Source organism: Microchirus variegatus, assembly GCF_963457635.1.
Source record: "Microchirus variegatus genome assembly, chromosome: 1".
Lineage (NCBI taxonomy): Eukaryota > Metazoa > Chordata > Actinopteri > Pleuronectiformes > Soleidae > Microchirus > Microchirus variegatus.
Genome location: NC_139802.1, coordinates 31,596,051 through 31,621,000, shown reverse-complemented (window position 1 = coordinate 31,621,000; position 24,950 = coordinate 31,596,051). Strand labels below are relative to the sequence as shown.

General features: G+C 39.2%; 2 protein-coding genes across 2 annotated transcripts; one reads left to right on the top strand and one right to left on the bottom strand.

Annotated features, from left to right (window-relative positions):
- Positions 1–532: 532 nt before the first annotated feature.
- Positions 533–12,424, top strand: arhgap1 (Rho GTPase activating protein 1). The gene is made up of 12 exons (XM_083901843.1): positions 533–611; positions 3,744–3,974; positions 4,099–4,197; positions 5,009–5,096; positions 5,643–5,774; positions 6,016–6,102; positions 6,707–6,805; positions 6,893–7,000; positions 7,896–8,050; positions 8,151–8,279; positions 8,460–8,563; positions 9,150–12,424. Exons 2-12 carry the CDS (start codon positions 3,851–3,853, stop codon positions 9,315–9,317), a joined length of 1,293 nt encoding a protein of 430 aa, XP_083757969.1. The 5' UTR covers positions 533–611; positions 3,744–3,850; the 3' UTR covers positions 9,318–12,424.
- Positions 12,425–21,642: 9,218 nt separating this feature from the next.
- Positions 21,643–23,671, bottom strand: LOC310936168 (retinol dehydrogenase 7; the record flags this gene model as incomplete). The annotated part of the gene is made up of 4 exons (XM_083900183.1): positions 21,643–22,014; positions 22,627–22,760; positions 22,860–23,012; positions 23,317–23,671. 4 exons carry the CDS (start codon positions 23,669–23,671, stop codon positions 21,643–21,645), a joined length of 1,014 nt encoding a protein of 337 aa, XP_083756309.1.
- Between the last annotated feature and the right edge of the window lie 1,279 nt (positions 23,672–24,950).

The following is a 24,950-nucleotide window of genomic DNA, read 5'->3' as shown; positions in this document are numbered from 1 at the left end:
ATTCAAATTCAAAATACCGAGGTCTTTAAGGTTTCTTTTTCTGACTTAACTGGCAACCTGTGGTTGCTCAGCAGCTCTACTGATTACAGTGATTAGATGGCGGTAGGTGGCGCCACATGCCAAAACATAAACATGATTTGCAGTCTGCAAAATATTTTTTTAATGCAAATATTTTGGCTGTACTGTTGTTGTTGGTGAGTTCAGTGGGGCCAGTTGCTTTAGATTTATTACATAATGCACCTTTAATCGATTAATAATCAACAGATTAATCGATTATGAAAATAATCATTAGTTGCAGCTCTAAATGAGTTAATTCTGTATGTTTTTATTACTATATTTTTAAGATTATTATATTATATATTATATAGATATATTGTTTAAGTCTCATGGGCCTCATGGGAAGATATTCACAATTGTCAGAAATCTTGAGTGATTTTATTTTGATAGACTAATCTATCCGCATCCGTTTATTTTGAAAATCATGAACCGGAAAAGGCGTTGACGCAGTTCGTTGTTGTCAGTTGCGCTGACTGAAGAAGTGCCACAGCTATCAGCTACTATCAGCTACTGGAGCCAAAAAGCCCGTTTTACACAGCAGCGACGCAAATACGGTAACTACCCATTTGATTTGTGGTGTAATTTGCTTCTGAAACACAGCGCTGCGGCTCCGGTGTGCTGCTCGGGCGGCCGTGGAACGTTCGTTGTCTGTGCGCTCTCGGTTCCGATTCACGGATGCTCGTTTGTTGTGGGAACACGGATGAATCATTTTCACTGCGGTAACATGGTTTAGCTGTAGCGTCACTTCTGTACATTGTTTACTTGTGGCTGTGAGTGTCCATACATCACTGTAGGCCTTCCTCAGAAAAAGTCCGCATACGTAAATACTGATAAATGAGCCGTAGCAGCGTGCTAGTGTGTTTTAGCTCGTGTTCTTCTTCAGCTAATGTAGTTAGCATGTTCCCGTGATATCATGGTCAAATAAGTCAAATTTTTTGACCTGGCTGTGCGTATTTAAGGTGTCTAACTGTTCAGTAGCTAGACTGTTAGCCCCAGACAGTGATACAATTCCTCCAAACCCCATTCAAATGTCTGTCATTTAACGAGCCACTTCTTTCCCGTCCCCTTAATGTTGCATTCAACCGATTAAATCAGAATGAGCGACTTGAAAACACTCCCATGTTTACTCAATAAGCAGTTTAAAGGGTGCACAGTGCAGTCAACGCTGTTTAGGTGTCAGTGCCTCATACAAGCACACTTCACAATCCTGAAACAACAGTTTGTTTTCTGTCTATAAAGTTAAAAACCACAATTTACTGTTTTATTCCAACCCAGGAACAAACAATCCTAGTATTAGCAACTGGTAATAATTATTGATATTCACCCATTTGAAAGTCATTTCAATAATTTTCAACTATCTTCATCAAGTGGAGTATTTAATTTCTTTATTGGAGGTAATCTGTGTCCTTAATCCCACACCTGAAAGCTTGGCTATTCATGTACACTGGGCACATATGTGTTGGTGTAAATGGGAAATTAATCTCTCGTCTGCTGTTGTTGCTTCATTTTATATTTTGTTGTTATCTGATCGACCATAAAATTAAACTGAAAGCCAGTGTTGACAGCACTTTTTTTCAGAGCTGATTGTTGAGTAGAGACTGATAAGAGCCAGTCGGAAATGTGGGTTACTGTGTCATTGTTTTCAAAGGGCTCTGTTTCTACCCATCCAGATTAAAACAGCCAGCTACATTTTCAAACTCCATTTTAATATGCTCTGGCATGGATGGGTGCCATATAGCCAAGGCAGAGTTAATGCATTTTAAAAGAAAAGTGGATGAGTAATCAAAGACATGAAGGCACTCGCCACAGTGTTTCAGATGTGGAAATTATCAGTTACTGCAGCATTGCTGTGTTTCGCATGCTCACTTTGATCTTTGTGCTAACCAGAACTAAGTAACTGAGGGGTTTTGTTTGGGAACCCGTTTCCAACCCCCTTGAGGGCACTTTGACTAAGCTGCTTTCCTCTGCTCAGCTGTGATAGAGAGGAAATGAAAGGGTTGAGCATTGCTGTCACTGCTCAACCCACAATAGCTGTGTCTGTGCATGTATTGTGACATGATCCACCTGCAGACAGGTGACTTTGCCTGGGTGGGGCTGGGTCTTGCACCGGATTCTGTTGACCTCCACTGTTGTAAATCCTCCAGGATCTAAACAGACTGTTTTACTGTGAGGCTGATACGTTAACTGGCTTCTTCATTGTCTGCTTTCACAATTACGTTATGTACACACAAGGTATGGGGGAAGAGAGTCCACTTTGTTTCAGTGTTTCAGTGTCTGGTTCAACAACTAACTGAATTTTGTGTTGATTGAAAATGTAACAAATTACTTTGATGTGGGGTATTGAATCTGTATGCAGATATGTAGAGATGAAAACATGGCTGCCTGCAATGACAAACAGATTTTAGCCACTGAACAAAAGACTCCTCACTAAATCTACACTGTCTTAAGGTGACCATAATGTCAACAATATGTTTCCTGCTTAATCTCAATGTTAGACAGCTTTTTCTGATTGAAACCCTATCTCCTCAAAATATGTCCAGTGATGAGCAAATACAGTACGTGTCCACATATGAGATCACAGGCTTTCTGCTGTGACCTTCACTGGCTGACCTTTCATTGTGCTCAGGAACACACACAGCAAGAAAAAGAGGAACCTGTTACTGTCAAATCATCCAGAAGTCCGACTTAGTGTCCATTCTCACAGTGTGGTTGCCCAACCAACAGGCTGACTGTCAATTTTCACTATCTGCATTTGTGTTTGTTGTTGGTCAGCAGCATTAGGCTGATTCTGCCTTTTGGTTAGCAGCAATATGTATTTAAAGCAACATGCTGTCAGCCAGCATAACATCACAGAATAGAGAGAACAGAGGCCCTGTGTGTGTGCAAGTGGGGGGCTGGGCTAAAAGAGAAAATGGGGAGAGTAAATATGTGAGAGGATGAGGAAGCGAGATGCTGCAGCAGCTATTAACTTGAAGCAGATACGTGATGCTACTGACTCAATCTCACGGAGTTGCACATCGGTCTGTCATTTGGAGTTGCTGGAGGCAGAATTGGAATATGAACTGCAGCAGAGGGCGGGCTGCATGGACTCTTGACTAAACAGACGCGCAGTAACTCGTGGTCAGAAATTAAATTGGTGCTCACAGGAAATGAATACTCAAAATATCAGTAATATTCTTTGAGAATGTATTGCCTTTTTCTTGTTGCGGCAGTGATGGTTTATTGTTTGATTTTTGTGTCATTACATTCATTGTTATTCTGATTACACTATTTAAAAGCCTTGATTATGAAATACAGTATGTAAAAATGCCAAAAATATTCTATATGATAAACATCAGCGCACATCTCCTCTGAATGGAAAAATCCTTGGGATTAGTGGTGGCTCAATATCACTTTTTTGTGACTTATTATACTCATTCCAACAGTCATGTTACACCTTTAATCTATGAAGATGTAATAAAAAAATGAAATGCAATAAAAAATATAATATAACAAAATATATACATTTGTGCATTTTGTGATGCACGTTTGTTTTTGTACTTCAGCAAAAACAATATACCTTTTTTGGTTTTGGACATGTGACATGCTCCTGCATTTGAATTGGATTATACATGGATGGGTGGATAATATAAATATTTTCCTCAAATCTGTTTATCGATAATGAAGTCATTCCTGTTCTCTTGCAGAAAGTTTGCTGCTGCTGCGTGAAAGCCACAACGTTGTGTGTCTATATCCGAGACGTCACCTTTGCTTGAGGAGCGTGTGCGTGTAGCACTGTTCTGCAGTGTCTGCGATGTCGTCAGAGCTGCTGGTCGATTTGAGCGATGACCCTGCCACGGCACAGCTGGGACAGCTTAAGCTCTCCACCATAGAAGACCAGCAGTGGCCCGCTGATGAGACGACTCTCAGCAAGTCTGGTGAGAGCTACTTGAACACAACAGCAACAGCGTTAACGTTGTTAAAATCCTGACCAGTCTAAATAGAGAAAATTCAGGGTTTTATACTGAACTGTTTTTATGTACATTGGTGTGTGTGCTCCAGACACGGATATCTCCCAGCGCTTTGACAGCAGCTCTCCTCACCTGCCATGGGACCATCCATATTATGACATCGCCAGGCATCAGATCATTGAAGTGGCAGGTCAGTCAACACAAACCTCACTGAATACATAGCTGTCAGCAGGGACATGGAAGTTTAAGCCACGTAGCGGCTACTCTTCTGTTCTCTCAGATTATCTGCTGATAATCTGAGAATTATCAGCATGCATACTTTTGAGGTTTATGACCGACAAAATAAAAAGCATGAATGTTTGCGATTTTTTTGCATCAGCACAAATATTCTCTGTGGTTTACTTCAAACTCAAATAGCTCAAACTTATTTTCAGTAACAATCTCTCAACTCAAGCAAGTCCAGTCGCTACAGCAAACTACTGATGATGACTTATGACTTATGACCATGCCCTGGATGACTGAGAACATTCACAGACATAGTAGTCATCTTGTTTCACCCCTCACTCCTTCAACACAATAACAGCACCTCATTATGCAAAGAGGATGAAGTAATTAGTAGGAGGGAGAGTGGTGCAACACTTATTTCAAATATCAAGATTAAAATTTAAATTACTGCTATAAATTGCGGTTTTATTATAGTTTACGTTTTCTTAATTACCTTGCTGAACACACCATTGTCTCTAAGAACCAGCCTGAAACGCAGAGGCTCTACTATCACGCAAATTGTCTTTTGTTCTCGACTAAATTGGAGGTTAATCTATAGAATTTGCATTCATGTCATGTATTTGAAACCGTGGTGTACGGTTGATATAAATGATGTTGAATCCACGTCTCTCCCTGTGTGTGTGTGTGTGTGTGTGTGTGTGTGTGTGTGTGTGTGTGTGTGTGTGTGTGTGTGTGTGTGTGTGTGTGTGTGTGTGTGTGTGTGTGTGTGTGTGTAGGTGATGATAACTTTGGCAGGAAGGTGATAGTGTTTAATGCCTGCAGGATGCCCCCGCAGCACCAGCTTGACCATCACAAGCTGCTGATGTAAGCACTAATGTAACCTCAGTGTTCCGTCTGAACAGAAAATGTCAAACATGTCAGCTGTGTGTTCCACTTTTGTCTTTAAGAGTTGTGAAAACAAAGATTCATATCAATCTAACGGTAAAAAAAACATCTGCAAACATTTTTGGGCATTGTCAACCTTTATTAGATTGGACCAATAGCACCATATAATGTCACAAATATTGAAAGGTGTTTCCCTAGACTTTTTAACAAAAGAAAATATCATAGAAGTGAAATATAAATGGCATCATAGTTGTTTCATTCACCAAAAATCTAGATCAAGAGTGGAATGAGGGAGGTCATATGCAGTAAAAGTCCTTAGCTGGAAGAAAAGCTGGGATATTGTGGTTTCATAGACTGCTGACTCACCAGGGCACATTCACATGACTCAGTATAGAGAAAGTCATTAAAGGGAACTGCTTTTTCAAAGTCTACCACTAAAGGAAGAAAAATGCTGTTTGTTTTTATCCTGCTCTTGAAAATGTCTTTTTGTGATGTCTTTACTTAATTTTTTTTTTTTTTTTGCAGGTATCTTAAAGGAACACTGGATCAGTATGTGGAAAGTGACTACACTCTGATCTATTTCCATCACGGGCTGACCAGTGAAAACAAACCGTCTCTCAGCTGGCTTCGAGATGCATACAGAGAGTTTGACAGAAAGTGAGCTCAAGTACATTGCACTTATGGGCTTTTCCACCAATAGCAAGCAGATGCTAGTGCTGGTTCATTAGCCGATTGCCCTTGTGAATATTTTATGAACCAGTTTTTCACTGTTGTTGACGGAAAGAAAATGGTGCACACGTGTAAATGTAACACGAGAGCAAGGCTGCTAACACTTACTGAACCAACACAAGCGGTTTAGTATTTAGTATAAGCAATATCTGCTGTTTTGTGTTTTCAGGTATAAGAAGAACATCAAGGCTTTGTACATCGTCCATCCCACCATGTTCATCAAGACTCTGCTGATCCTCTTCAAACCAATCATCAGGTTGGTTTTAGCAACATATGTGCATTTCTTTTTTTTTGTAGCAGCTTTCGGCAGATTTCATCCAATCAGAACTTTGTCTGTATACATATTTTTTTAGATTTAGCTTTTATCTTTTTCTCCAAATCAAATGGGAACACAAAATGTCACATGCCTTTGATCCGTGCATGGCACTGAGGTGTGGTTGTTAAAATGATCATAAACGATTTTCATAGCTTAATATTTTTCCTTCTTTCTTCCTTTTTTGGTTTAACGGCAGCTTGCATCCATGATGTTGCATTACTGCCATCTTCTGGAGGTAGAATACTACACTACCCAGTTCATCTTCTCTCTCCTCCTCCTCTGTCCTGCAGCTAAATATTTGCGAAAGAGGAAGAATAAGGAGTCGGATAAACTTGATGGATTGTTAAAGATGCTGCTTTGATCATCAAAGCAGACATTAATATGTTTTTCTTCATTGTGGTCAATGAAGAATTAAACTCCAAATTCTATGACTAGTCCTGAAGTTTGGCACATCATTCAATCGTAGCTTGTTGAAAGGAGTACATTTCCAAGATGGCTGATGATTTGATGCTTATTTCCTCACTCTCTCTCTGTCTGTATGTAGTTTTAAGTTTGGCAGGAAGATCAACTATGTGAGCTACCTGAGTGAGCTGGAGGATGTGGTGAAGTGTGAGCAGCTGCTCATTCCTGCTCGTGTAAAAGAGTAAGCACACACCAAAAAATTATCTTTGAAATGTAATATTCCTAAAAACCTAAAGCCACTAATAATCGAACATGCACCCCGTGACAGGTATGACAACAAACTGAGAGCGTCTCTGAAACCGGCCGCCCAGCCTCCCATGTCTCCTCCTCGCAGCCCTCCGCTTCCCAACCAGGTGTTTGGGGTTCCTCTTGCTTTGTGAGTAACTGAAACTGTCTGTCAGGTTCTACTGTGGCAGATTTTCACTCAACAGAGCACAAGGTGTTAAGAAGTCTTCATGCATCCAGAAATAAGACTTTATTTTGTATTAAATGTATTATTAAATCAGTCTTTCGCAAGACTTTTCAATGCTAATTTCCTTTTATGTACATTTATTCTTAAAATAATTAATCGAAACATGGGAATAAAAGTCAAAGATAATTGGCTCTTCACCACTGGGCAATGCATATTTACAGGAATGCATGAATGGATTTATTTTCCTCCCCACGTTTGCTAAAAACAACGATGCACATGCATTCCTTGCCCTGCAAGATCAGCTCAGGGCCGCGCATACACGTGACGTTACGCATCTTGCGACATCGAACGCGCTCCTCCTGGCAATATCCCAAATCGCACAAAATAAACTCCAAAATCGACATGGGAAAATGTGCGTTTATTGCAAACTAAAACTAAAATATTTTGAGAAGGCCCTGAAAAAGTCTTAATCAGGAATCATGCATATACCCTTATTAAGAATGTGTATTTTTCCCACAGAGGTTCTCAATTTTCTTGAGTGAAAGCGCGTAACGCAGAGTGCCGAAATGTCGACAAACTAAAGGCGTCTCCTTTTGTTTCTTGCCTCACAATCCGAGAGGGAAAAGCTGGTTTCTTGGTGGCATTGCTCACCACCAAATCAAACATGCTATGGAAGCTGCTAAAATGAAATCAGCTGTGGGAGTTGACGAAAGCCTGCAGATGCATAAGTTAGCATAAGTCTTCAAATGAACTTTGCCTGAAGCTGTAGGAAAAGCCTGGCTGTGAAATTTGATAAGATTAACATGATAACTTTATCACCCAGTCAACTTTGTTGTGCTAACTGTTGCGTGTTTGTCAGGCTCAAGGAGAGGAGTCCAGATGGAGATGCTGTTCCTGTGGTCATGAGAGACACCATCGGTTTCCTCACAGATCAAGGTTTGGAGATTGAGGGGATCTTCAGAAGGTCCGCTAACGTTACTCTGGTGAAAGAGGTCCAGCTTAAATACAACTCGGGTATGATGACCGGGCCTTGTAGTGATGGTCGACTGAGATGGTATCTTGTGGTTGGACATCATTTCCTAATTGCGTATGTGTTTACTACTTGTTTTTTTAGGCGCAGTCATGAATTTCAGAGAGATTGAAGACGTCCACTTGGCTGCTGTGATCCTGAAAACATTCCTGAGGGAGCTGCCGGAGCCACTGCTGACCTACCAGCTCTACAACGACATCGTCAACTTTAATTGTATGTTCAGTCACGGACTCCTCATTCATTCAGGGTCACATTTTGCCATAGTGCAGTTGCCAAGTTTTTTGTAGCAAAAGTACCTCTATTCTGAAATGAAGTACATATATTTGGGTTCAATAAGTAAAAGTCAAAGTATTTTGCGATATATTTGCGATATATTTCTCTTGTGTTTTTCAGCTGTATCCAGTGACGACCAGGTGATGGCGATGAAGATGCTGGTGGAGTCACTGCCAGAGGAGAACTACACATCACTGCGATACCTCATCACATTCCTTGCACAGGTACAGCTCATACTCAGGCCATTTTATCAGTCTGTCTAGTATATTTACACGACCGTTCAAGTTTGGGGTCACACTTTTATTCATCAAAAGTAGTGCTGTCAACCGCTTAACGACGTTAACGCATGACGACTGACTGGAAAAAGACGCGCCGGACGTCATGTTTACGTGACTCTGTATTGTTAAAATGAGTCTGTAAAGTAACGCTAAACATTATAAATAGAGGCACACATACACAGAAAATATAGTCAAGATATTGACAAGAAATAAGGATTTTTATTCAAAATAGTAATTTTGGCCTTCAAATTTTACACTAGGGTTTTCAAGGGTTTTCCAATCATCCAATAGCCTTCAAACACAATTAGCAAACACAATGTACCATTAGAACACTGAAGAGATGTACATATTCCATTAAAAAAACAAATGTTTGCAGCTAGAATAGTCATTTACCACATTAACAATGTATAGAGATGATTCATTTAATGTTATATTCATTGAAGAAAAGTGCTTTTCTTTGAAAAATAAGGACATTTCTAAGTTAGCTGAAACTTTTGAACGCTAGTGTAGTTCAGTATATGTGTGTGTTTAGGTGTCAGCCAACAGTGAGGTGAATAAGATGACCAACAGTAACCTGGCTGTGGTGTTCGGTCCTAACCTGCTGTGGGGGCGGGACAACGCTATGACGCTGAGCGCCATCGGCCCGATCAACAACTTCACCAGAACCCTGCTGGACCAGCAGCATCTCGTCTTCACCTAAACTCCAGTCAGTAACAACACACCACTGTGGCCCCTCTTCCTCACGTTCAACAATCAGTCTCCAGTTCATCCCAGCAACGGACCAATCGGGAGCTTCATCAGGGTACTTTCTCCACCAACAGCACTTAGACAAGCCAACTTCAGCTCTTCTTCAATTAGAATACCATAAAGCAAAAAAATACTTGGAGATATTTTTCACACCTATCGCACTTAATTTTGCTATATCTATAGATAGTGGCCAATTTTCAGGAGTAGCTGTAGATGAAAAAGTCAAATCACAAATCACAAATCAAAACCTAATAATTAGATGACCTGCCACAGTATTTTAACACCACCTGGTGGAGGTTGATCATAGACCACATAAGAAATCAACGTAGACCTCTGGTTCTGGAAAAGTGAGTAAGGATGGAAGAAAACATTTGTGAGGATGTAACGGTTTACTACTAGTTTCAGCTCTTCTTCAATCGAAGATGAGGTCAGTTTTATGAATTATGTTCCCGTTTAGAGGAAAACAGGCCATATGAGCGGACACCAGCGTGATCGACAGCTGGTATCGTCCAGTAGGAGCGTGGTTGCGGGTGACACCTCTGAACTTCCAGTATTAAAATTGCCATGTCTCCAGTTACTCTGCAAATCTTAATGCTCGAAAACCGTAGTCCGGCCATAAACTACGTCCATTTCTTATATACAGTCTATGAGGTGGTCAAAGACTCAGTTCTCATGTGTTTACTTTTTTTTTGTAGCTGCAGCTCATAATTGAGGTAGGTCAACAGAGCTGAATGATGTAGCAGTAGTCCCATCGTGAAGACTTAGTCCCTGATTTTGTTCTGTGCGATTCAGTTCAGTGATTTGATTTCCTCCTGCTTGTAGATGTTGGAAAAAAAGCTATTGACTGACAGAGAAAACAAATCTGAATGTGGCTCCTCAGTGATTATGTAACTGCACAGAGTGCAGGATGTTTTGACATCTACGGTCGTTCCAAAACATTAGATCCTCTTGAACATTTCTTTTAATGGAGCTTATTGCAGTCTCATATCAATGGAAATGGCTCATGAAGATTCACCCAAATGCAAAACGTTAATTGATTTTGAAATTGAATGCACATTTTACATGATGTATTTGTGATTCTTCCACCAGTTCTATATATGTGTGATTGTTAATAGCCGTGTGTCTCAGGCTCAACAGTCTGGCTCATTACGTTTTATTTCTATAAGGAGATTAGTTGTAACGTCCATGTCTGTGTATATACAGTATGTATGTGTTGTGCTGTTTCTTGTGTAGCGCCAAAAAAAAGAAAAGGAAAATGGCCTCCAGTTTTCGCAGAAAGACACAGAGAGACCAGAGTGCTGCTAATCCCTAATGTAAAGATAAAGAAACAGTGCAGTCATTTAAACCTTCTAGGTTTATGATCCCAAAAATAATGAGAGCGAGAGAGAGCGTTGAAGACGATTTGCGTTTGTGTCTCCATGAAAGTCTCAGGTGAACTTGGTACTAATCGTTGTGGACAATCGGAAATGCTGTAATAAAGTCAGGTGGCGGAACAGAAGCTGTGTCGCTTCTACCAGCAGATGTTAGAACCCAAACACAGCTGTGCATGTACATGTACTGTACTATAATTATCCTGATAGTTTATGTACAAATCTCCTCCTTTACTGTATTCTATATGAATAATCGTTCACTTCTCTGTCACCACATAATAACTAACTTGATTCATATCATTAACATACCTTTTTTTTCATGTTACCGAACAGCTTTTACAACTCCTTATAATGAAATCTAATATGCAGTAGCACAAAAACAGAACATACTTAATATGACCTTGATTTACCTCCAGATTTTCTGTCACTGCTTAGTATTTATCCACAGTTTTCCAAACTCGTCGTACTCTGAGCTGCAGTTTCCAAAGCCTTCATTTTCAGATGTTGTTGTCTGCCATGTGTCCAAAGTCGGCTCATCCAAAGCACTACATTCAGCATCCTCTCTTCAAATAAGACCCTGCTTTAAAAGCTCAGTGTAACATTGACCTGTGGTTGTTGTACATAAATCTGGCTTTAAGTCACAGGAACTTAAAAAGCTGTTTTTTCCTCTCTTCCTCTCGTCATTCAGAATATGTAAAAATTCAATGAGGCCAAATGTTTTCGATTCACTTGTGTTTTATTTTGTCTACGGAGAGAAATACGAGTAAACAATAGTGTTGTGATGATGATGTTGTGATTCGTCTAATGTGATGTGTGACTGAAAAGCACCAACAGTTCTGAGATAGTTTGACTGAAGCTTACAAAAAAAAAGTTAAATTTATACCTGTTGTAACTTCCAGTCATATCAATGCCATGGTAACTGACATGCTATCAGTGTATATAGATATGTGTGTAAGATGTGTGTGTGTGATTCATCTGGACCCATCAAGTTTGAATAGACAAATTGTGTTGTATTTAAAGTAAATAAGATTAAAAAACTAGGGCTCTGTCATATAAGGTGTGCGTGTGTGTGTGTGTGTGTGTGCATGCGTGTGCATGCTCGTGCCTTATTCGTTTCCCTCAAGTGATCATGTGATTAACCATCAAAGTGCCAGTGTGCCCGTTCTGCCATAGATTAAAAAAGAAGAGGTGCGTTCAACAGCGCTCCTGTGTTTGTGTTTGTGTGTGACTGAAGGAGGAGGAGACGACGGTCCGAGCTTCGTTGACGGCATGTTGAACACAAATTAGCTGTAATGGCCAATCACAGACTTAAGGAGAGCATTAAAAACAAGACCTTATGAAGAGGATTAAAGCAAAACTCATGCGTTCATCTTTATTTTTGAACCTTCAGACTAATCCTCTTCATCATTTATCATCACAAGTGTTTTGAAAATGACCTTTCATTCTTGACACTTGCAACGTCTCCGTCTCTGCTTCTACCTTCATTTTGCTCAGTAAATGCAACCAAGTCCAGTTTGTTGTGCAACACCCTGCATCCCAAAAAAAACCAAGTCTGCTGATCCATTATAGCCTCTTCTAATCTATGGACCTTTGTACTGTAACTGTTGTCATGGTGACAGTGAACAATATTTCTCAGTGTGAGAAAATATTTGTTTTCCAGGCTGATATAATGATATGTAGTGATCTTATTTTCTTAACTTTTGAAATGTTTTCATCCTTTACTTTTGATATGTTGTGGATCTTAGTCTTATATATGTATGATACATATTGGTAAATGAATATACTGTAACATCAGTGTGCAAATGATAAAGACGTTGTAAATGAAAGCTTGGTGTTGCCTACTTTTGCAGTACACAAACACACAAACATCCGCCAAAAGGAAAACTGAATTTAGCTATCTAATAATACACTCCCCTCATAAAATCTACACCTGCTGAAGTCTATAATATCTTAAGGATATTGAGGCTGACATTTGAACGATGACCCTTTTGTGTATTGATCCAATAGCACCCTCTAGTGGCACAGTTGAGAATGGGAGGTGTACGTTCACGTAATTTCATTGTTCATTAATATTTTCAGATTTATATATGAACCATAATAGCAATTATAACGACAAGTTAGCTTTATTTCAAACCACCTATCCTATATAAGAAACTAATATTCAATGGAATTGTTTTTTAATCATCATAAAAAATGTTTTTATTGTCATTATTTTCTTGGACAATAATATATAACATTCCTGAGTCTGTGACACCAAATTGTTGTATTTTACAACTTTTTTGATTATTAGCATACAGTATATCACTGAATGGAAACAGTTGCTTTGATTAATATAAGGGAAATCACACAAACACAACACATACAAACTAATAGCCACGGTCAATTAAATAAACCATTAAATTGGTCATTTTAAACTTTAATTATGTCATTATACTTTTCATCTTATTTATTACGAGTTCGAATTACGTAGATTTATTTGTCATGGACTGTTCCACAGAGACATTTCTGGCTTTGTACGGTCTGCGCCCTCCCCTCTCGATAAATCTAATTGGAATCATCCACTTCCTGTTTGTCAGTCGGAACATTCCACGCACACCAGGAGCAGGAGGACCTGGAGGAGGACGAGGAGCAGCGGGGACAAACATGTGGTAACTGCTGCTTAAAAATGATCCACACGTTTCTTAGATGTTCTGTTGACGCTCTGTTCACACCTGCTGTTAACATCCGACCTGAGTGATCGATCACAGGTGTTCAGATTACACCTGCTGCTAATGCTAATGCTAATGTGATGTCACTGCTCCACAGTAAACACACACCTTTCATGTCATTTGTCTTCACATACAAAGTTCTGTTTGTTACAGAAAGACAAAGAATCCAGGTAATTATTATTAGTTATTATTATCTTTGTTTGGTTCAGAAAATGTTTGAAAAATGTTGATCAGTGTTTCTCAAACCTGGAAATGATGATTCTCAAATGTCTTTTTTATCCACAAACCAAAAATGATTCAGATTTAAGTATTTCTTTGTTATAAGGAGCAAAGAAATCAGAAAATGTTCAACATTTGCAAAACAAATAAAACAATTAAGAAAAAAAACAAAACAATTAATCGATTATTAACCTTTTGACAATTAATTTGGTAATGGTTGCAGTAATTGTTATATCCCTACTTGTTTTATATATATATTTATTTTTTTAAATAATCGGAGACACCATGATACGATTTATCACGATATTTTCAAAATCATATATTGCGTTATACTGACAGCGCTATTGAAGGTGAGCACTTGGCACCATCTAGTGGACTAATGTGGTGTCTCAAAAGCGATATAATATTGCCACCCAAACTGTCACGATATTTCACTGTAGTTGTTTTTCTCACCCCCACGACTAATAATACACTCAAACAGCGTCACATCCTGTGTGCAACCATAGCAACGACAACAACATTAGCTGTACGTAAAGTTGCACGATGGAATAGATGCAGTTTTGTTGCCGCTCATTTACTCCTGTAATTGCAAGTGGTCATATGCTATCCCATTACAATCCCATCACAGAAAATTCATTTTTAGGGATTATTGAACTTTTTGCCCATATCCAATATGCCCATATATCATAGCGCTTGGGACGATATCAATACCGATAAACAGTATATGTCCTTACTTTTGTCCAACTGCGGAGGTCATTAAGTCTCTTCTGTAGTGAAATTAACATACTATTTTTCATACTTATGTCGCAGCAGATGTGAATATGAAATATCTTTATTGTGCAAAATAAATAAGCATAAAAAATAGCTGTAGGGGACGCCAGCATAGAAGTCAAGGAGGTGGAAGCTTATTGTGCGTCCAGACACATTTCAATGTCAGGTGTAAACAATATATTTTGCAATGAACAAACTAGAGCTGAAACAATTGTTTTTTAAAGAAATAAATCAAGCTTTCTGATAATCAATCAATCATTTTTGGTTTGTGGACAAAACAAGACATTTGAGAACATCATCATTTTCCAGGTTTAAAAAACACTGATCAACATTTACTGACATTTTATGGACCAAACCATGAATCCAGACAATAATATACACTTTAATCCATTATGAAAACTATGGCTAGTTGCAGCCCTAGAACAAACACAAATGGTGTACATGTGTATTTGTTTATGGAGCAGTAAAGTAGGTGATTCACCTGTGATTTTGTCACCTCAGACGGACGTTAACAGCACTTGTCAACAGAGCCTCTGTTTAATGTGTCTGCATTGATTTCCATGGTTAACAGGTGACTTTAGTGAAAACCACATTCACTTGTTTGCTGGTTTTCTGAAGCCAGTCCAACTCAACTGCAGCTGTTTGGAGCTCTTCAGTGTTGGGATGTTAACACAGAAACGTGACAAACACTCATTTTGGACAATAAACCTTCTTTATTCAACACTTTAGATGATCCATGTTTAGATCACTGCACCTTCTAAATACCATTATTGTGCGAGGTGCAGTCACCTAAACATGGATCATCCAAAGTGTTTGAATAAACAGCGTTTATTGTCCAAGTTGAGTGTTTGTCAAGTTTCTGTGTTTACATCCCAACACTGAAGAGCTCTAAACAGCTGCAGTTGAGTTGGTGACAAGACAACAAGTGAATGTGGTTTTCACTAAAGTCACCTGTTAACCATGGAAAAATGATGTGCACACATTAATGACACTGACGTCTAATTAATGTGCGGATGATTTTTTAAGCAGCAGTTACTGGACACCTGGACCCCAACTGTCTGGTGGACTCTCCAGGGTGTGAACCCCTGTCAATTTTTTTTTTTAATGTTTTTTTTTTTATTTTTCTTGGCCAAAAAATGGTTAAATAAAATGGCATAACCCCCTCTTTTCATGTCTCTGGAGGTCCGGGGGGGGCACAAGCCCAGCCCCGTACTCCAACCACTCCAACCACTCCAACCACGCCACCACATGCACCACCACCAGTGATTTATCTCTTGGGAACAACGCGAGGTGGAATCGAACCTGCCATCACCAGACTGGTACAACCTTGCGGTTGTGAACAAAGCCACTACGCCACACATCCCTGTCAGATATGAGAGCTTTTGGTGCTTTTCAGTGTTCACTTTGGATGTGGAACCTTAAAATGTTGAAGTATAAGGGAGTTGAACCCTCAAACTCAGTACTTGAGCATTCTGATGCCTGCTCTTTAACCAGCTGAGCTAACTCCACACTCCTGTTTCAATTTTCGAACACCTATTTACTCTTTTTGGTTGAATATTGTGCTTAAAAAGTCACTCCATGTAGGAGTCGAACCCTTTCCCACAGGAATCTCATGAACTTGAGTCATTCTCTTAGTCACATGAGCCATTTGTCCTTGTTTGCTTTTTTCAAAATTTGGAAGCCTTTCAATAATAGTACACATGACTTCAGTGTATTGAGATATTTGACAACGTCAGTCAAAAAATGACACCCAAACGGTTGGTGTAATGGTTTGGTCACTTGTCTTTGGAGCAGGAGACCAGGGTTCAAAGCCTGCTTGCATCAAGTACCTTTATGCATGCAGTTTTTCTCCCTGTAATGTGGGTGGTTTGTAGGAGGACACAGGGAGAACGTGCAAAACTCCAAGCATTGAGGACCTTGTTCTGACCGGGATTCGAACCATGCTCCAAAGGCAGGATTGGATCGCAAAGCTCTGCACAAGAGTACAGTGCTTAACCAGGTGAGCTATTCTGCCTTTCTTGATTTTTCAAAAATTTGGAAGACTTTCAATAATAGAACACATGACTTCAGAGTATTGAGATATATAAGTATGTCAATCCAACGCCGACAGCCAAATGCTTGGTGTGATGGTTTGGTCGTTTGTCCTTGGAGCAGTAGACTGGGGTTCAAGTCCCACATGCAAGTAGCTTTATGCATGCAGTTTTTCTCCCTGGTGTGTGGAGGAGGAAGGACCCTCCACACAAACACACCCACCTTCCCGGGGAGAGCGTGTAAAACTCCATGCACGACAGCCCTTGTTCTGACTGGGACACGAACCCAGGTCTCCTGCTCCAAAGACAAGCGACCAAACCATTACACCAAGTGTTTGGCTGTCAGCAGCGGACTGACATAGTGAAATATCTCAATACGCTGAAGTCATGTGTTCTATTATTGAAAGGCTTCCAAATTTTGGGAAAAAGCAAGAAAGGCAGAATAGCTCACCTGGTTAAGCACTGTACTCCTGTGCAGAGCTTTGCAATCCAATCCTGCCTTTGGAACAAGGTTTGAATCCCGGTCAGAACAAGGTCCTCAATGCTTGGAGTTTTGCACGTTCTCCCTGTGTCCTCCTACAAACCACCCACATTACAGGGAGAAAAACTGCATGCATAAAGGTACTTGATGCAAACAGGATTTAAACCCTGGTCTCCTGCTCCAAAGACAAGTGACCAAACCATTACACCAAGTGTTTGGCTGTTTGTATCGGACTGACATAGTTAAATATCTCAATACTCAGGAGTCATGGGTACTATTGTTGAAAGTCTTCCAAATTTTGAAAAAAGCAAACAAGGACAAATGGCTCATGTGACTAAGAGAATGACTCAAGTTCATGAGATTCCTGTGGGAAAGGGTTCGACTCCTACATGGAGTGACTTTTTAAGCACAATATTCAACCAAAAAGAGTAAATAGGTGTTCGAAAATCGAAACAGGAGTGTGGAGTTAGCTCAGCTGGTTAAAGAGCAGGCATCAGAATGCTCAAGTACTGAGTTTGAGGGTTCAACTCCCTTATACTTCAACATTTTAAGGTTTCACATCCAAAGTGAACACTGAAATGCACCAAAAGCTCTCATATCTGACAGGGATGTGTGGCGTAGTGGCTTTGTTCACAACCGCAAGGTTGTACCAGTCTGGTGATGGCAGGTTCGATTCCACCTCGCGTTGTTCCCAAGAGATAAATCACTGGTGGTGGTGCATGTGGTGGCGTGGTTGGAGTACGGGGCTGGGCTTGTGCCCCCCCGGACCTCCAGAGACATGAAAAGAGGGGGTTATGCCATTTTATTTAACCATTTTTTGGCCAAGAAAAATAAAAAAAAAACATTAAAAAAAAAATTGACAGGGGTTCACACCCTGGAGAGTCCACCAGACAGTTGGGGTCCAGGTGTCCAGTAACTGCTGCTTAAAAAATCATCCGCACATTAATTAGACGTTAGTGTCATTAATGTGTGCACATCATTTTTCCATGGTTAACAGGTGACTTTAGTGAAAACCACATTCACTCGTTGTCTTGTCACCAACTCAACTGCAGCTGTTTAGAGCTCTTCAGTGTTGGGATGTTAACACAGAAACTTGACAAACACTCATCTTGGACAATAAACGCTGTTTATTCAAACACTTTGGATGATCCATGTTTAGGTGACTGCACCTCGCACAATAATGGTATTTAGAAGGTGCAGTGATCTAAACATGGATCATCTAAAGTGTTGAATAAAGAAGGTTTATTGTCCAAAATGAGTGTTTGTCACGTTTCTGTGTTAACATCCCAACACTGAAGAGCTCCAAACAGCTTCAGTTGAGTTGGACTGGCTTCAGAAAACCAGCAAACAAGTGAATGTGGTTTTCACTAAAGTCACCTGTTAACCATGGAAATCAATGCAGACACATTAAACAGAGGCTCTGTTGACAAGTGCTGTTAACGTCCGTCTGAGGTGACGAAATCACAGGTGAATCACCTACTTTTTCTGCTCCATAAACAAATACACATGTACACCATTTGTGTTTGTTCTAGGGCTGCAACTAGCCATAGTTTTCATAATGGATTAAAGTGTATATTATTGTCTGGATTCATGGTTTGGTCCATAAAATGTCAGTAAATGTTGATCAGTGTTTTTTAAACCTGGAAAATGATGATGTTCTCAAATGTCTTGTTTTGTCCACAAACCAAAAATGATTGATTGATTATCAGAAAGCTTGATTTATTTCTTTAAAAAACAATTGTTTCAGCTCTAGTTTGTTCATTGCAAAATATATTGTTTACACCTGACATTGAAATGTGTCTGGACGCACAATAAGCTTCCACCTCCTTGACTTCTATGCTGGCGCCCCCTACAGCTATTTTTTATGCTTATTTATTTTGCACAATAAAGATATTTCATATTCACATCTGCTGCGACATAAGTATGAAAAATAGTATGTTAATTTCACTACAGAAGAGACTTAATGACCTCCGCAGTTGGACAAAAGTAAGGACATATACTGTTTATCGGTATTGATATCGTCCCAAGCGCTATGATATATGGGCATATTGGATATGGGCAAAAAGTCAAATAATCCCTAAAAATGAATTTTCTGTGATGGGATTGTAATGGGATAGCATATGACCACTTGCAATTACAGGTGTAAATGAGCGGCGACAAAACTGCGCCTATACAACAGTATAACGCAATATGTGATTTTGCAAATATCGTGATAAATCGTATCATGGTGTCTCTGATTATTTAATAAAATAAATATATATAAAACCAGCAGGGATATAACAATTACTGCAACTATTACCAAATTAATTGTCAAAAAGTTAATAATCGATTAATTGTTTTTTTTTTTTTGTTAATTGTTTTATTTGTTCTGCAAATGTTGAACATTTTCTGATTTCTTTGCTCCTTATAACAAAGAAATAATTAAAGGTGAATCATTTTTGGTTTGTGGATGAAAAAAATAATTGTAAGAATCACCATTTCCACGTTTGAGAAACACTGATCAACATTTTTCAAACATTTTCTGAACCAAACAAAGAAAATAATAACTAATAATAATTTCCTGGATTCTTTGTCTTTCTGTAACAAACAGAACGTTGTATGTGAAGACAAATGAAATGAAAGGTGTGTGTTTACTGTGGAGCAGTGACGTCACATTAGCATTAGCATTAGCAGCAGGTGTAATCTGAACACCTGTGATCGATCACTCAGGTCGGATGTTAACAGCAGGTGTGAACAGAACATCAACAGAACATCTAAGAAACGTGTGGATCATTTTTAAGCAGCAGTTACCACATGTTTGTCCTCACTGCTCCTCGTCCTCCTCCAGGTCCTCTGGCTCTGTGTACGTGGAATGTTCCGACTGACAAACAGGAAGTGGACGATTCCAATTAGATTTATCGAGAGGGGAGGGCGCAGACCGTACTAAGCCATGAGGAGTCCACTTTTCCTTGTTGTGTTTTGTGATTTTCAGTTGTGTTTGATCCTTTGCGCCCCCCTGCGACAGGGCATCAAAAAGGAGAAGCTTTTATTTTCTATAAATCTAAAATCTTTTAATTTAAAATTGTTTTGTAATTGTCAAATAACTTGTTATACCAGAGAGTCAGAAATCAATCAAAAAAATAATAATAAGCTTTACTATTTTTTTGTAAAACAGTACAATTGAAAATGACAACATGACCATTGTTCATGATAACAATAATAATAATTTATCAAAAATATAATTTCTGTTAAAGAGCTTTTACATAGTACATATTTTGATAGTTAACAATGTCTTTAATAAAATAAAATAGAGCCCATTGAATAAAATTAAATAAAATGTAATTTAATTTAATTAAAAGCTTACACGCAGGTGACTTGCTGCTTAAAAAATCATCTGTACATTAATTAGACGTCAGTGTCATTAATGTGTGCACATCATTTTTCCATGGTTAACAGGTGACTTTAATGAAAACCACATTCACTTGTTTGCTGCTTTTTCTGAAGCCAGTCCAACTCAACTGCAGCTGTTTGGAGATCTTCAGTGTTGGGATGCACTATATAATTAAAAGCATCAACAAAGCCGGGGGGCTAAGAATAAAAGTTAACACAAAGATAATAAACTATAACAGCACTCAAATTGAAGAGCTCAAAGAAATGTGTGTTATTTGTTATTTGGATAATATGTACGCTAATTACTTTATTCAACTATTATCATTTATCAAACTACATACATAAGTTTCAATAGATTTGTAGTATAATTATTTCTCAATCTCTTTATTGGAACACATCCAGAATATACAGAACATGTACGCAGTTTTAAAATAACACATTTTTCCACAATAAAACAGCTTTTACAGGGTAAAGTACCAAGTACTGAGTGTGACCTTCACTTACACTTGAAGTATCCATTCCATCCTTTCAGTATTCCATAAAAAAAATATATAAAAAGAATAATAATTGAAGGGTCCGTCATTAAAACTAATAAAACTCGAAGAAGAAAAAAGCAAGATCTGAATACAAACACTTTCTTTTACTAGAAAGAAGTTATCTAACTACATCAATTTTGAGAAAATCAATTATTCTGGATTTCTTTGGCAGATTAGCAGTTGAACTGTAATTCAGAAATTTGAACTGCAGAGGGCAGCATTTCACCTCAGTACAGACTGTTAGATTTAATAGAAAAAGTGGAATGGTGACATCACTGTGGGATTATGTGCTTCACACTTACTTGATATATGGGTCAATGTTCACATGTTTTTATTTTTTTATCTTAAATATAATGAGAATGAACACATGATAGGAAATATATACACTACCGTTCAAAAGTGTGGGGTCACCTATATAATTTTTTTGTGTTTGCCATTAAAACTCACATTTTTATTCATCAAGAGTTGCAAAATGAATAGAAAATATAGTCAAGACATTGACAGGATTAGAAATAATGATTTTTATTCAAAATAAAAACTGTTTTCAGCTGTGCTAACATCATTGCACAAGGGTTTTCTAATCATCCAATCGCCTTCTAACACCATTAGCAAACACAATGTACCATTAGAACACTGAAAATGGGCCTCTATACACCTATGTACATATTCCATTAAAAACCAGACGTTTGCAGCTAGAATAGTCGTTTACCACATTAACAATGTATAGAGTGTGTTTCTGATTCATTTAATGTTATATTCATTAAAAAAAAAAAAAAAAAAAGTGTATTATTTATTCAAGTGTTTTTGGTGTAAAGCATGTCTCTGCGTTTAGCATACATGGAGCTGAGAGAAAACATAGCGTCTGTGAGGGCCGTGGGCATGAACGGGTAGAGTTTGAAGAAGAACCTGTCCATCACAGAAGCCAGAAGATATCTGTATCTGGGCTGCGAGGACGTGATGGCGTGCAGCATGGCGTCAATGACCAGCGTGGTGTCCTTGTATCCCTTTTTGCATGTGGACATGAAGTACTCGCTGGCCAGCTCAAAGTACTGCTGGTTGAAGATCTGCTTTTGCTCATCGTCGAGGTTCTCCCAGATGTCCAGGCCCGATTTTATCCTCAAGATGTTTGTGGCTTGACCGAAGTTTCCCGGCTGAATGATGCTCACCTGAACATGGTTCAAAAACGACAAATTAGATGCTACCTTCACCTCCCTCTCTATATGTGTGCTTTTAATTAATTAAAACGTAAAAGTGTTCGATGAAAAAGGAAGCTTTTACTGGACAGATTTGGAATTAAAATCGTTAAAGATTGAACGTAGCTACTATTTACTGGGGCATTATTGTTCTAAATGCTACAATTTCAGCATTTAATGTGGTTTTTACACCAACTCAGTGGTTCTCAGAAGTTCTTGAGCTAACACCATTATCACCAACTTCAAAAAACAGTGTTGTAAGGAGTTTTCACAAGAGGCAGATTTATTCCCAATTACATTATCTGATCAAACACTGGTCATGCTGTCATGCTGCAAAGCAAACTGAAAACCAAACTATTATTCATTATTGATCCATTCATTAATAAATCAACAAACCTCTGAAATATTACCGGTTCTGGTCATGACATTGATGACTTTTGGTAATTTGTGAATAAAATAAATTCTCCACGTTTTGGTGCATTAATCACACTTTATCCATCATGCACTTCACCCAACCTCGTGCGTCAGAGTCTTTCAGGATTCTCGTGTGTGTGTGCGTGTGTGGTTTTTCCAGAATTAACATACCTTCACACCGAAACTTGCCATTTCAAGTCTCAGGCAATCGGCGAAGGCCTCGAGCCCACGCTTTGACACACTGTACGCTCCCATGTTCAGGCACGTGAAGAAGGCGAAAATGCTTGAGACGAACACCACCCGACCTGACGTGGTGGTGAAACAAAAACGTTTTTTTTATTAAAAATCCTTTAATGTCACAATGATGATCAAAGTGTAACACGGGAGTAACACGACCATCCTACCTTTAGCAGCACGAACCAGAGGCAGGAATGCGATGGAGGTCCTGATGCAGCCACACAGGTTGATGTCAATGATGTTGTGGAAATCATCGAAGTGGCTCCACTCGATCTCGGCCCAGTCTGTGATTCCAGCGTTGTTAACAACTGCCCACAGACCTGGCAACCGGAGAAAAGGTCACTGGTCAAGAATGATTAAATAACTTTCAAATGTAGCTCTCTATTGCAAAAATAAAGACATTGCTATTGCTATTTATTAAATCTCTAATTTGTTTAAAAAAAAAAAAAAAAAATGTGAGGTCTCTTCTTAACTTAATCTCCCTTTTTATGTCTGTTCTGAGAATTGATTTAAAAGTCCAGTATGCAATATTCTGCATATATTAAAGCTTGTCTGTGATTTGTTTGACAAGTTATGTCAATACTTACTTTTTTTTTAAAAGGTAAAAATGTGCATAACTCTCACCTTTCTGAGGCAGGTTCTCCACGACCGTCTTCTTCACTTCCTGCACGTCTTCATCCTTGGTGACGTCCAGTTTGAGGATCTTCAGACGACTGGAACTCTGCCTGGCCAGGCTCATGGCTCCAATTCCCTCTGGATACAAACAGCCGGCAAACACCACAAACCCTTTGTGGTCCAAGCATCGAGCCAGCTGGTGTCCAAAGCCGCTGTCGCAGCCCGTTATCAGCACGCCGTAGCCGTAACCGTCCTGCACGTGGACACATCGGTGGCGTAAAACCATCTTGGAGAGGAGGAAGAGCAGGACAGCGCAGATGGGGACAATGCCGATGACTTGTCCAATGAATAGAGTCGTGTTCATTTTTGCGAGGCCTCTGTGAGCCGCTGCGTCCGAGATCTGTCTCCTCATGCAGCCAAGCACACAATATATACACAGTTACTCTTCACTGTGAAGGTTGATTTTCCGACAAGTGTGTCAAAGTGCATTTTACAGAATTTGTTCAGGTTTTCATGTGATGCGTGCAGCTAAACAGCCCCAAAGTCAACATGCCCCAAGTGCTTTTGTTTCTCAGAAGATTATACAGCATGTTTTTTTCCTGAGTCTGTGCTGATTACGTCATCGTACATCCCACAAAAAGAAGGATTCTTATTCCCCCGGCTACTCAAAAAACATCATAGTCGACCCGAGCAAATTGGGATAATTTGGAGTTTTGACTTCAAGTGTGAAACGAAGGCTCCAAGTAAATTAAATACAAAAAAAATGTGAAGAAGTGTTAAACCAAATGAAAACAGCTTAAAGCAGTTGACTGAAAATAAATAAAAACCAATTAAAACCAATATTTCTGTTCATCCATCCATCCTGTACCACTTTATCGTCCACATGAGGGTCACGTGGTCACTGGAGCCAATCCCAGCTGACACACCTGGACAGATCGCTACTCACATTCAAACCTGCACGCAGGTTAATTAGCCTCTGCATGTTTTTGGACTGAGGAAAACCTGGAGATAACCCACGCACAAACGGAGAGAGAACGTGCAAACTCCATGTAGAAAGACCCTTGTTCAGAATGGAGTCATGAACCGGGCCCCTGCCACTGTTCAGTTCCAAGTAAATCCGGCCGCCTTGAAAATGAAGCATGGCAATCATTTGATAACTCAAACACTGTGTGAAAACATCTGCAAGAGAAAAAAAAAAAAAGGGCCTGCAGTCACAGTTCAGAGATGACGAAGAAAAAGCAAAAATACACCACACATGGGTGTAAAGTAGACAAAAGATGAATTTTTGATACGTACAAAATAAAAACTATTACTTGGAACTGGGATTTGACCTTATTTCTTACACTGTAACATAATCAGATTTAAAAAGAAAAGTGCTGTATAAATAGCCTGCGGGCAATTTTTCCTCCTAAAACCCATGGTTTTAGTGTTTCATCACAATGAAGCACCATATTTGTCTGAGCTGCAGCGACGGAGCAAAAAGCTTCACCACTGTCCGTGATCAAAGAATTTAATCGGAATTAAAATGACACTGCAGTGGGTTATTGCTATCGTTATTTTCTGTTATGACCACAGTGACAGGATGTGATCTGATCCTCTGGAGTTCATCTGCCATAGGGGGAAGTTGTTGGTTTAGGTGGTTT

What these genes read in the sequence shown, in the direction of transcription:
- arhgap1 (XM_083901843.1), top strand. Translation starts at nt 3,851, where the DNA reads ATGTCGTCAGAGCTGCTGGTCGATTTGAGCGATGACCCTGCCACGGCA. An exon ending in CTCTTCAAACCAATCATCAG is followed by an intron (nt 6,103 to 6,706) that starts GTTGGTTTTAGC and finishes GTCTGTATGTAG; the next exon opens with TTTTAAGTTTGGCAGGAAGA. An exon ending in CCAGCTTAAATACAACTCGG is followed by an intron (nt 8,051 to 8,150) that starts GTATGATGACCG and finishes TTGTTTTTTTAG; the next exon opens with GCGCAGTCATGAATTTCAGA.